Source organism: Piliocolobus tephrosceles, chromosome 5, assembly GCF_002776525.5.
Source record: "Piliocolobus tephrosceles isolate RC106 chromosome 5, ASM277652v3, whole genome shotgun sequence".
NCBI classification, from domain to species: Eukaryota; Metazoa; Chordata; class Mammalia; order Primates; family Cercopithecidae; genus Piliocolobus; species Piliocolobus tephrosceles.
In genome coordinates, this window is record NC_045438.1 from 130,079,607 (window position 1) to 130,092,793 (window position 13,187).

Below are 13,187 nucleotides of genomic sequence, written 5' to 3' on the forward strand. Positions count from 1 at the left end.
AGGCAGGCCGGGCATGGCAGCTCATGCCTGTAATCCCAGCACTTTGGGAGGCCGAGGCAGGTGGATCACTTAGTCCAAGAGTTCGAGACCCACCTGGCCAACATGGCGAGACTCTGTCTCTACTAAAAATACAAAATTAGTTAGAGTGGTGGCACACGCCTGTAGTCTCGGCTACTCGGAAGGCTAAGGCATGAGAATAGCTTGAACTTGGGAGGTGCAGGTTGCAGTGAGCCGATATCATGCCACTGCACCCAGCCTGGGTGACAGAGTGAGACCCTATCTCAAAATAAAAATAAATAAATTAATTAATTAAAATAAAGGTAACACTGCAGAGAAATAGGCAAAGGACAATGCTATAGGCAGGTTCCCAGGAAACAGGCTTCAAGATGGAGACTCACATGCAGATGTTTTATGGGGGAGTGCTTTCAGGAACAACACCTGTAAGGAAATAAAGAAAGCACAATTGGGCTCACTCCTGTAATCCCAGCACTTTGGGAGGCCGAGGCAGGCAGATCACGAGGTCAGGAGATTGAGACCATCCTGGCGAATACGGTGAAACCTCGTCTCTACTAAAAATACAAAAAATTAGCCGGGCGTGGTGGCGGGTTCCTGCAGTCTCAGTTACTCGGGAGGCTGAGGCAGGAGAATGGCATGAACCCGGGAGGCAGAGCTTGTAGTGAGCCGAGATCACGCCACTGCACTCCAGCCTGGGTGACAGAGCAAGACTCTGTCTAAAAAAAGAAAGAAAAGGAAGGAAGGAAGGAAGGAAGGAAGGAGGGAGGGAGGGAAGGAGGAAGGAAGGAGGAAGGAAGGAGGAAGGAAGGAAGGAGGAAGGAAGGAAGGAAAGAGGAAGGAAGGAAAGAGGAAGGAAGGAAGGAAGGAAGGACAATTGAACAGAAGGAGAGATTTAACTGTAATGCAGTTGCCACAGAGGTCTCAGCCAATTCCAATGGCCTTTTAGAGAGACTGCAGTTTGAGGCAAGGGGACCATCCTTGGCCTGTGTACCCCTATGCTAACCAGTCATTAGATGCGAACAAGGGAATCTAACCTTGGATGAGGCAGATCCCTTCCACCAAGGAAAATTCCTGGGGAAAGACTCAGTTATAAGCTATCAGCAGGCAGCACTTCCAGTAGTTGCAGGAATGGGCATCTTGGTCCTGAAACAGGGATCTGGAAAGCTCACCACAGCCAACAATAGAGTGTACCCCTTGCACCACTCAGATCCTTACTTTATATAATAAGTTTAATCTATCTGGAAGCCATTCCTCTAGGATTCTGATTGATCTTTTTTCTAGAGAAACTTACTATAAGAGAAAGGTTAAGTGGACTTAACTACTGACCCTACTTCTGCAGCTGATTCTGTGACCAAAACTGATACACATCATCTATCTCTTCTACTGCCACTGTAGATTCTCTTCATCCTTGGCTAACATCTACACTAGTGTGCACAGCTCACCTGATGGAGTGACCCAGATTGTCATTTCTGGAGGGTCAAGCCCCTGGTCACCATGTCTCTCTAAGGCAAGCCAGGGTTCTTACATTTGTCCATTTGCCATCAAAATTGAGCATAGGAATACCGAAATCTAAGTGGATACCAAGACTGAGGAATGCTAAGCATATTACTAACCGCTCCACTATGCATCCACCATAGAAGATGCATTAAACAACCAAGAAGACAGATAACCTGGCCAGTTCACACCAGCCAACCTCTGTCATAAGCCATGGGTTTTGGACAACACAAATGAACTGGTCACAGTGGCAGAGACGAAAGCCATTCATGGGTCCCATAGCATTGGCTCTCACTTTCCAAGCTGATGTAGCTACTGCCACTCAACTCTGCCGACCTGTCAGCAGCAGAGACCAGTGCTGAGCCCCTGATGTGACACCGTACCTTGAGGAAAACAATCAGCCACTTGGTGGCAAGTTGATTTCATTGAGCCATCTCCATCTGTTAGGGGCAATAGTGCATCTTGACTGGAATCAGCATGTATTCTGGGTATGTACTTACCTTTCTGATCACAGGACCTCAGCTAGCATGAGTGTCCAAGGGCCTAGAGAGTTTTTGATTTAGCAACACAAGATTTTACACGATGTCTCATTAGACCGAGAGGCCCATTTTACAAAAAGAAGATGTATTAGATTGGTGCAAAGGCAATTATGGTTTTTGCCATTACTTTCAATGGCAAAAACTGCAATTACCTTTGCACTAACCTCATAGAAATGGGTACATAATAGCAATGGGATCCACTAGGCCTGCCACATACTAGACCACTCAGAAGCTGCTGGTCTTTTCAAGGTACAGCTGAGGTGACATCTTGGAGACCATACACTGTGATGATAAGGTGCTATCCTCCAGGACACACATTAAATACCCTAAATACATGATCATTATTAGTGCCATATTCCCAACAGGTATTATACATGGGTTCAGAAACTAAGGGGTGGAAATACGATAACCCCCTTAACACCATTGCTCTCAGTTATCCACTCAGGGCCTTTGTGCCTCCCAGCCCCACAACTCTGGGCTCGGCTTGTCTAGAGGTCCTGGTTCCCAAAGGGAACCAATATGATGAGTACTATTAATTTTTAAGCTATGATTGCTGCCCTGCTACTTCAAGCAACAAGAAGAATCACCATTCTGGAAGAAGGAAGTGATCCTTATCATTAGGAGGAAGTGGGGCTGCTGCCCTTACCTGCAGCATTGCCTGTTCCTATTTTGGGCTGAACGCAGCTGGCAGCCTCGTGAGGTTCTCAGTAAACAGTCAGAGCAGTGTCCCCAAGTATGAGATATGCTCTGTTGTTGTTGTTGTTTTTTGTTTGTTTTTGCAACAGTCTTACTCTGTCACCCAGGCTGGAGTGCCATGGCACGATCATGGCTCACTGCAGCCTTGATCTCGCAGGCTCAAGCGATCCTCCCACCTCTGCTTCCCAAGTAACTACAGGTGCATGCCACCACACCCAGATAATTTTTGTATTTTTTGTAGAGACAGGGTCTCACCATGTTAGCCAGGCTGTTCTCAAACTCCTGGGCTCAAGCAATCTGCCCACCTCAGCCTCCCAAAGTGTTGAAGTTACAGGTGTGAGCCACTGTGCCCAGCCTGTCCTCTGCCTTGGAGGGGATGACCTGTCATACCATAGACCCTGGAATTCCTAAAACCATCAGTGATATGTTGGGTCCCTAAATCTTTGTATGGTTTATTCATGCTTCTTCGGGTTTCTGTGTCTTACAAAGACCTTAAATATATTTGCCATTTCTTGCTCATCTAATTCAGTGAACATAGTGTCACTGATAGAGTGAACTAATGTGGTGTTCTACAGAATGTCCAGGTGGTCCAGGTCACTTCAAACCATGACACAGGGCGAAAGTCACCATAGCCTCAGAACAAGATAGTAAATGTATCATCTTTTCCATCCCATGAACATGAAAACTTGCTTCTAGTCCTCTGGAAAAATACATTTAGATCAAATGGCTTCATACTATATAACTTAAACTGTGTTACTCTGCTTAAACAAAGATTCCACACCTGGTAGAGCATCTGTAACTGGGCGACCACTTGTGGAACTTGTAGTAGAACACGGTTATCCTACAGGATCGACTTGGTGTTTACATAGGCTAGACTGCTGAATTATATGGAGATAAGATGGGGTTCACCACCCATGCATCCCTTACATCTTTAAGGTTGGCATTAATTTTTGCCATTCCTCCCAGGATCTGATATTATCTTTTTATTTACTATTTTGGCCAGAGTAGGGTATGTTGCAGAAATTTCTACATAACCTACCCCACTAGGATAGCTCTTACCCCACAGTTCAAGGAAACAATGTGGGTGTTCTGTCAACCATAAAGTGGGTTCCAATTATATAGCAGGAGATGAGTGAAATGAACACTGGCTGGGTATGTGAACTGGCCCTGGGCCAGGACTCTATTCATAAGCCCCAGGGGGCCATGATGATGCTTCGGGTTCTTAGATATCAACGACAACTTGAGCCTTGTGTCCAACAGTCTTCAAAATACTGGGTATTCCTCTTTCACCAATGTATGGCTACCCTAGTAAATGACTGTAGTTCCTCTGGGGAATGATTGGGGGAAGTCGTGACTGATAAGACTTCCATGGTGTTGCAGGGTCATTCTTTCTGTTAACCTGGCCTCTCAGTCAGTCAGTAGATTCTGGGTCTGAAAACAGGCTCACGGTTGGGAACTGGGCAAAAGGTTGTGATTTTTTAAAATATTGGGTCAATGGCACTAGCCTTTTCATTTTTTCATTATCTATCTTTGATTTATTTTGATTGTATAGATTGAGTAATACATTTGTTTTACTTGACATAATTCACAGGTTCACAGACTGAGCAATACTTTTGTTTGCTGCCCATCTACTTTCCCCTAGGGAGTCCATATTCTATCAATCTTCTCCATAGCTCTCTCCAGATGATCCTCGTCTCCTCACCACTGCCACCCTGACCTCGCTGCTCATTACGATAATTGCACCCACCTTGTTTCTGAAGGCTAAGTCTCTGCCCTCTATTATTACAAGACCTTTCATCCCCATTACTGTCAAGCAGTTCAGTTCTGCAACAGCATGTTTTGCCATCAGCTCTACAGAGCACAGAGCGACCACTGAGTTTCCAATGACACCAGTGCCATCACTGGCACTCTTTATTGTTTTGGTAAATGGAATGTCTTACAGGCATTTCTGTGGGACACAGTCAACAGATAGGTTTTCTGGCCATACATAGACCATCCACTCTGGCATCCCCTCTTCTCAGAATAATCCATTATATTAGAAGTGAGGAAAACAGCTATAGTTGGGGAAGAGAGAAAGATAGTAACTGGAAGAGAGAGAATAGGGGTTTTCTGCACTGCTGGTAATGTTCTATTTCTTGACCTGGATTGTGAAAATCCAATAAGCTATATCATTATTTGTGTACTCATTCTATGTCTGTTAGACTTCAACTAAAAACAACAGTTGGTTTTTTTTGTTTTGTTTTGTTTTTTAAGGAAACTACGATAAATGGAAAAATAGTGCCAAGAGGAACACTTTGTAGATTAGAACCAAGACAAAGCATTTTCTCCCCAGGTTGTTCACACTGATACCTCTTTACTGCAGAGTATGATTGGTCACTCAATAAAGAACACGCTCTGTTCATTAAAAGAATTTTTTTTTTTTTTTAAATTCAAGGGAGCAAATAAGATGGCCTTCCTTGAAACACTCCTCCCTTTGCTTCCATGAAACTATACCCACCTAGTTCTACTCCCACCTTCCTGACCGGCCCTTCTGTCTCCATTTCTTCCTCTTCCCTTTAAACACAGATGAGAAATACTGAGTGGAGAAGAAACCTCAACTCAATCACTCAACATGACACCCTGAGCAAATTATATCCGTGTAAGGAATCACGTCTTAACTATGGACTCCAGATAGTGATACTCACTTTACTTCCTAATAGGGTTATGGCTAGATTCAAGGGAGAAAGTGGGCATGAACCATTTTGAAAACTGCAGTATAGGAATGGAAGACATCCCTCCAATATTCTCTCCTCAGCAGTAGCCTTTTCTTTTCTGTAATATCTTCCTCCTTGGACAGTTTCACCTACTGTCATGGCTTTAACTATCATCTGTTTGATCATTATTTAAGGAGATAAAAAGATTCAAGCTATAATATAGGCAGAGCAAAACATAAACATAATATATAATTATATTTGGCCTCAGTGTCAGTCTTCCTGGACTTTAGGAACAAGGCTGGTAGCTTATTTTCCCACATGGAAAAAACTGCCTTTCACCTTTTGCTGTTAATGTCCTTCTGGTGTCATTCATTTTCTCTATCTCATGATCAGGGGCATTCCTCTTTTTTCATACTCTTAGTTTTTCACACTCTCTCTACTTCCTTTCCATTTCTACCCTAGGACAGCAGTTCTCAGACTTTAGCATATAATAATTTACAGAGGAAAACATTATGCTTAGTGAAAGATGCCACAAAGGACTGCATGGTGTATGATTCCGTTTCTATGAAATGTCTAGAACAGGCAAATCTGTAGAGACAGAAAGCAGATTAGGTGTTGCCTGGGGATGGGGATGGTGGTATGGGGGATGAGGAATACTGACAGCAGGAATGAGATTGCTTTTTGTGGTGATGTTTGCACAACTCTCCGAAATACTAAAAACCACTAAACTGCACATTTTAAACAGGCAACTTACATCTCACAGTTGTTAGGGAAAAAAAAAAAATCACAGGAAGGGCTTGTTAAAACACAGATTCCTGGGTCTCACCCCAAGAGTTTTTGATTCAGCAGGCATGATTCAGAAGATCTCTGATTGAGAGTTTCTGATTTAGCAGAAACTTGCATTTCCAACAAGTTCCTAAGTGATGCTGATGCTGCTGGTCCAGGACCACACTGTGAGAACCACCACACTGGAGCAGCGCTGTCCAATAGAAAGGTAACACAAGCCACATGTAGAATTAAACGTCTTTTCTAGGAGTCACATAAAAATATAAAAAGAAACAAGCAGACCGAGCATGGTGGCTCCTGCCTGTAATCCCAGCACTCTGAGAGGCCAGGGTGAGAGGATCACTTGAGGTCAAGAGTTTGTGACCAGCATAGGCAACATAGCATGACCTTATCTCTACATAAAATTTAAAAAAAATTATCCAGGAGTGGTGGTGCACACCTGTAGCACCAGCTACTTCAGAGACTGTGGTGGGAGGATCACTGGAGCCCAGGAGGTCAAGGCTGCAGTGAGCTATGATTGTGCCACTCAACTTCAACTGGGAGGCCTGATGAGACTCTGTCTCTTAAAAGAAAAAAAGTAAAATTAATTTAATATGCTTTAACAGAATATATCACAAATATTTGTAACAGATCAGGCATGGTGGCTTACACCTGTAATCCCAGCACTTTGGGAGGCCGAGGTGGGTGGATCACTGAGGTCAGGAGTTCAAGACCAGCCTGGTCAACATGGTGAAACCCCATCTCTACTAAAAATACAAACATTAGCTGGGTGTGCTGGTACACTCCTGTAGTCCCAGTTACTCGGGAGGCCGAGGCAGGAGAATCGTATGAGCCCGGGAGTCGGAGGCTGTAGTGAGCCAAGATTGCACCACTGCACTCAAACCTGGGCAATAGAGTGAGACTCCATCTCAAAAAAAAAAAAAAAAAAAATTATATATACACACACACACACACACACACATATGCATATATTCAATGGATAGTCATTATGATATACTTATTAATGAGATATTTTATACTTTTATTTATACAAAGTCTTTGAAATCTGGTGCATACAGCACTATACTTAGACCACATTTCAAGTGCTCAATAGCCACAGATGGTGGCTAGTGGCCACTGTACTGTAATGTACTGTTCTCAGATTTTCCTTTCTTGAAATGGGCTGGGGTTAAACCTCATCTGTATAATGGTGTAATCACCATAATATTCTATATCTCATGGGATTGTTGAAGACGTGAAATGAGTTAATAGATGTAAAAATGCTTAGAATAGTTTCAGGCATGTAATAAACAGCATTATCTATTATTATTTCTCTAATAATAGTCATCAAATGAAAGAAAAGAATATCTGGCTTGGTGAATTTTGAATAAAATTAAAAAGAAAGACATGTTAGCTATTTCAAGTTCTGACCTAAATCAATGAAATAAAATAATGATAGATTTTAACCTATTTGTATCAGATTGAATGCTTTTGGCTGCAAGAAACAGAAAAATCAATTCAATCAGATTTAATAATGAAGAAATTAAAAGCTCATGTAATTGGGGTACAGAGGGAAAGTTCATTTCAGTTTTGGTTGATACAGTTCAAACAATAATGTCATCAAAAGGTGTCAGGCTCTTTCTGTCTCTTTACTCTGAACTCCAGTATTGTTTTGTTCACCCTACAGCTGGTATTCCTCTTGGTTTGAGGATGGTTGTTAGTTACAATTAGGAATAGATGCTTCTTGATTTTCATCTGGCAGGAGACACAAACAGAATGACTCTCCTCCAGCGACTGAACAAAATCCTTTTCTTCAGTATCACAGGGGCTACCTGGTAAGACCAGGTGCAGCGGTTCATGGCTGTCATCTCAGCACTTTGCAAGGCTGAGGCAGGAGAATCCCTTGAGCCTAGGAGTTGGAGACCAGCCTGGGCAACATTGTAAGACCTCATCTCTATTTAAATTTAAAAAATTTAACAATTAGCTGGGCTTGGTGGTGTATGCCAGTGGTCCTAGCTACTTGGGAGGCTGTGATGGGAGGATTACTTGGGCCTGAAAGGTTAAGCCTGCAGTGAGCCATGATCACATCAATGCACTCCAGCCTGGGTGACATAGCAAGACTCTGTCTCAACAAGTAAAAATAAAAATAAAATATTAATCATAATCATAATAAAATAATAATAATAATAAGCTATCTGGAGTGCTGGCAATGTTCTATTTCTTGGCCTGGGCTTGCTTTGTGAGAATCCAAGAAGCTGCATAATGATTATTTGTACACTTTACTGTATATATGTTAGACTTCAATTAAAAATAAAAGGTTGGCTGGGCGCAGTGGCTCAAGCCTGTAATCCCAGCACTTTGGGAGGCCGAGACGGGCGGATCACGAGGTCAGGAGATCGAGACCATCCTGGCTAACACAGTGAAACTCTGTCTCCACTAAAAGAATACAAAAAACCAGCCGGGTGAGGTGGCAGGCGCCTGTAGTCCCAGCTACTCGGGAGGCTGAGGCAGGAGAATGGTGTAAACCCGGGAGGCGGAGCTTGCAGTGAGCTGAGATCCGGCCACTGCACTCCAGCCTGGGTGACAGAGTGAGACTCTGTCTCAACAAAAAAACCAAAAAAAAACAACAAAAGATTGACCAGGTGCGGTGGCTCACACCTGTAATCCCATCACTTTGGGAGGCTGAGGCAGCTGGATCATTTGAGGTCAGGAGTTCAAGATCAGCCTGGCCAACACGGTGAAACCCTGTCTCTACTAAAAATATAAAAATTAGCCAGGTAGTAGGGGTGCATGCCTGTAACCCCAGCTACTTGGGAGACTGACGCAGGAGAATCACTTGAGCCTTGGAGGTGGAGGTTGATGTGAGCTGAGATCGTGCCACTGTACTCCAGTCTGAGCAACAGAGTGAGATCCTGTCTCAAAAAAAAAAAAAAAAAAAAATTTAGGAAACAATTATAAATGGGGGAAAATAAAATGAGTAACAGGAACACTTCTGTTTTGTTTTTTGAGACAGGGTCTTACTCTCGTTGCCCAGGCTGGAGTACAGTGGCATAATCTCTGCTCACTGAAGCCTTGACTTCCCAAATTCCCACCTCACCTTCCCAAGTATTTGGGAGTACAGGCACATGCCACCATATGTGGCTAATGTTTTGTCTTTTTAGTAAAGGTGGGGTTTCACCATATTGCCCAGGCTGATCTCAAACTCCTGGACTCAGGCGATCAGCCCACCTCAGCCTCCCGAAGAGCTAGGATAACAGGCGTCAGCCACAGCGCCCAGCCAAGAGGATCACTTTTGGTTAGGAGCAAGATGAAGAGTGTTCTCTTCTTAGCAAATATATAATATTCTTTTGCTTTTTAAAAAACATATGCAAAAATATAATGTACAGCTTGCTTCTTAAAACTCAACATTATATTGAGGTTAATCTGTGTTGATATGTATATGCTAGTTAATTCATATCCCCTGTTGTATAAGGTTTTATTTTGTAAATACCACTATTTATCCATTCTTCTGTTTCTAGATATTAAAGACTTTCCTTTTTTTTTCTTTTTTTCGAGAAAGAGTCTCATGCTGTCGGCCAGGCTGGAGTGCAGTGGCACGATCTCAGCTCACTGCAACCTCCTTCTCCCGGGCTCAAGCAATTCTCTAGCCTCAGCCTCCCGAGTAGCTGGGATTACGGGCAACCACCACCACGCCTGGTTAATTTTTGTATTTTTAGTAGAGGTGGGGTTTCACCATGTTGGCCAGACTGATCTCAAACTTCTGACCTCAGGAAATCTGCCTGCCTTGGCCTCCCAAAGTGCTGGGATTACAGGCGTGAGTCACTGTCTGTCATATTTTTCTTTTTTTCTTTTTTTTTTAAGACGGAGTCTCGCTCTGTCGCCCAGGCTGGAGTGCAGTGGCCAGATCTCAGCTCACTGCAAGCTCCGCCTCCTGGGTTTACGCCATTCTCCTGCCTCAGCCTCCGGAGTAGCTGGGACTACAGGCGCCCGCCACCTTGCCCGGCTAGTTTTTTGTATTTTTTAGTAGAGACGGGGTTTCACCGTGTTAGCCAGGATGGTCTCGATCTCCTGACCTCGTGATCCGCCCGTCTCGGCCTCCCAAAGTGCTGGGATTACAGGCTTGAGCCACCGCTCCCGGCCCTTGAGCCACTGCGCCCGGCCATATTTTTCTTATTAGAAGCAACACTACTATGAATATGCTTGTACATGTCTCCATCAATAGATAAAGGAGAACTATTTCTTTTTTCTTTCTTTCTTTTTTTTTTTTGAGAAGGAGTTTCACTCTTGTCACCCAGGCTGGAGTGCAATGGCACAATCTCGGCTCACCCCACAACCTCTACTTCCTGGGTTCAAGCAATTCTCTGGTCTCAGTCTCCCGAGTAGGTGGGATTACAGGCATGCACCACCACACCCGGCTAAATTTGTGTTTTTAGTAGGGATGGGGTTTCTCCATGTTGGTCAGGCTGGTCTCGAACTCCTGACCTCAGGTGATCCGCCTGCCCTGGCCTCCCAAAGTGTTGGGATTACAGACATGAGCCACCGTGCCCTGCTGGAAGAACTATTTCTAGGAGTTATACCTAGGAGTGAAATTTCTGGGTCCTGGCACATGCCATCTTCAACTTCATTAGATATGTCAAATTATTCTCCAAAGTGATCTATCTATTAAGATTAGGTGTAGTTGCAAGTGATATTAAGTCCAAAATAACAGTGAGTTTAAAAATAGCAAAACATTTATCACTTACATAAAATAAATCCAGAGCTAGGCAGTGCAAGGGTGGAATGGTGGCTTCACAAAATCATCAGGGATCCAGGAGACTTCTGTCTTGCTGCTCCACCATTTTTAGCATGTGGCCTTCATCTTACAGTGCAATATGGACGTTCAAACTTCACTCATCGCATACACATTCCAGCCAGCAAGAAGGGAGAAGAGGAGAAGAAAGACTTCCAAGTATATACTGTTGGCCAGCACTTAGTCACCTGATCACACCTAGCTGCAAGAGAGACTGGGATGTGTCATCTTTATTCTGGGTGGTTAAATGCTCTACAAAAAATAGCGGATTCTATTACTAAGGAAGAAAGGGAGAATTGATACTGGAAGTAAATGAGCAGTCTCTGAAACACTGATTGTACTATCGTAGTATACATGTCTACTAGCAGTGTTGAAGAGTTAAGTTGCTCCACAAACTTAACAGCAGGAGGGATCAAACTTTACTTTTTAAAATCTGATTGGTATGAAATGGTTTCTCACTTACTTATTTAATACGTTTGTATGTAGGTTCTACTATTTGCCAGTTACTGCTAAAGGTGCTGGGGAAACAGCAGTGAGCAAATCAAAATGCTAAACTCCCAGAGCTTACATTCTAGTGGAGAAGCCAATAAATAATAAACAAGTATACATGTATGTGTGCAGATATAAGTTGCATGTTGATAGTTGCTGCTATGGAGAAAGATGGAATACAGGTAAAGTTGCTATTTTATACAGGTTGCTCGGAAAAGACCTCATTGACAAAAGCTATTGATGCTGAAACCTGAAGTGAGGTAGCGAGCCATGGGAATGAATATGCTAGGGGAGGGCACTCTGGGCAGAGGGAAGAGCAAAGAGGCCAAATCTATTACAGCGAAGTGAGTGAGAAGGAGAGTGGTAGGATCTGAGGATGTTAGCAGATGTGACCTGGGCAGAGACCTGACATGTTTCTGTGGTCAGGCTTGTGCTCTTATGCTGCTGCTCTCACCATGAGAAAACCATGCTCCAGTGAGCCACTGCCCTTTCCACCTGGACTCCAGAGTATTCCACAGTCTGAAGCACAGTGATCTTAGCTGATCTGCATGAGCAAGAAATAAATGCTTATCGCTGTATGCCAGTGAGATTGTGTGTGTTCATTATGCAGCATTTTTGTAGCCATAACTAACTGGTACACTTCTATATCTACCTCCATCCCCAGTTTCTCAGTTTCCCTTTTTTTTTTTTTTTTTTTTTTTTGACAAAGTCTCGCTCTGTCACCCAGGCTGGAGCGCAGTGGTGCGATCTTGGCTCACTGCAACCTCTGCCTCCCGGGTTCAAGCGATTCTCCTGCCTCAGCCTCCTGAGTAGCTGGGATTACAGGAATGCACCACCATGCCTGGCTAATTTTTGTATTTTTAGTAGAGACGGGGTTTCACTATGTTGTCCAGGCTGGTCTTGAACTCCTGAGCTCAGGTGACTGCCCGCCTCGGCCTCCCAAAGTGTTGGGATTACAGGCGTGAGCCACTGCGCCCGGTTCAATTATATCTTCTTCATTTAGCTTTTTATCATTATAAAACAGTATTTTGGAACATACATTTCTCCTTTATTTTTCATTCTAATTCACCATTGCCTGATGGATCTCAATGGCATAATCTGCACAGATGGTGACAGAATCCACATAATATTGGTTAATATGGGCTAGGTTATGCTACAGTAACAATGATCCCCCAAATCAGTGGCTTACAACAACAAAGATTTATTTCTCCTCACACTACAGAGGCCACTGAGGGTCTCAGCTACAATCAATGGCACAGTTTTTTTTCTGGAACACTGTTGGGCATCTTGGTAGAGGAACAGAGAGCATAGAAGCTTCAGCTAGAACTAGTACACATTAGTTTCATTTACATTTCACTGACCAAAATTAGTGTTCACATGATTTTGCTTCACTACAGCAAGAGAGTGAAATCTTTTACAAGGTGAGTCACTGAATATTTATGAGTTATACAGTTTAGATACACACACACTGATGTGTGCAGACATTAGAAAAATCAGTCATACATAGGGGCATTCAACAGCTTGAAGAAAGTAAATCAAGACCAAAACAAACAAACAAGCAAACAGACAAAAACATCAAAACCCAGAATAGCTGACTCCTGCTATCAGTGGAAATAAATGGCTTCTCCTGGAGCTACTTTTCTCCCTGTACACCAGGGTCTACTCCCCGGGGCCCTTCAGGTAGCATTGGACTGAACATTCTTCTCC

The 13,187-nt window shown here is 43.4% G+C and overlaps 1 protein-coding gene across 1 annotated transcript in view; it reads left to right on the forward strand.

The window, feature by feature from the left end:
• Positions 1–12,125, forward strand: part of GLO1 (glyoxalase I) — a 56,315-nt gene extending 44,190 nt beyond the window's left edge. Inside the window, exons 7-8 of the mRNA XM_023212709.2 lie at positions 8,020–8,142; positions 11,068–12,125. Coding sequence (XP_023068477.1) covers positions 8,020–8,142; positions 11,068–11,183 — 239 coding nt within the window. The 3' untranslated portion in view covers positions 11,184–12,125. The remainder of the gene's footprint in view (positions 1–8,019; positions 8,143–11,067) is intronic.
• Positions 12,126–13,187: the final 1,062 nt, after the last annotated feature.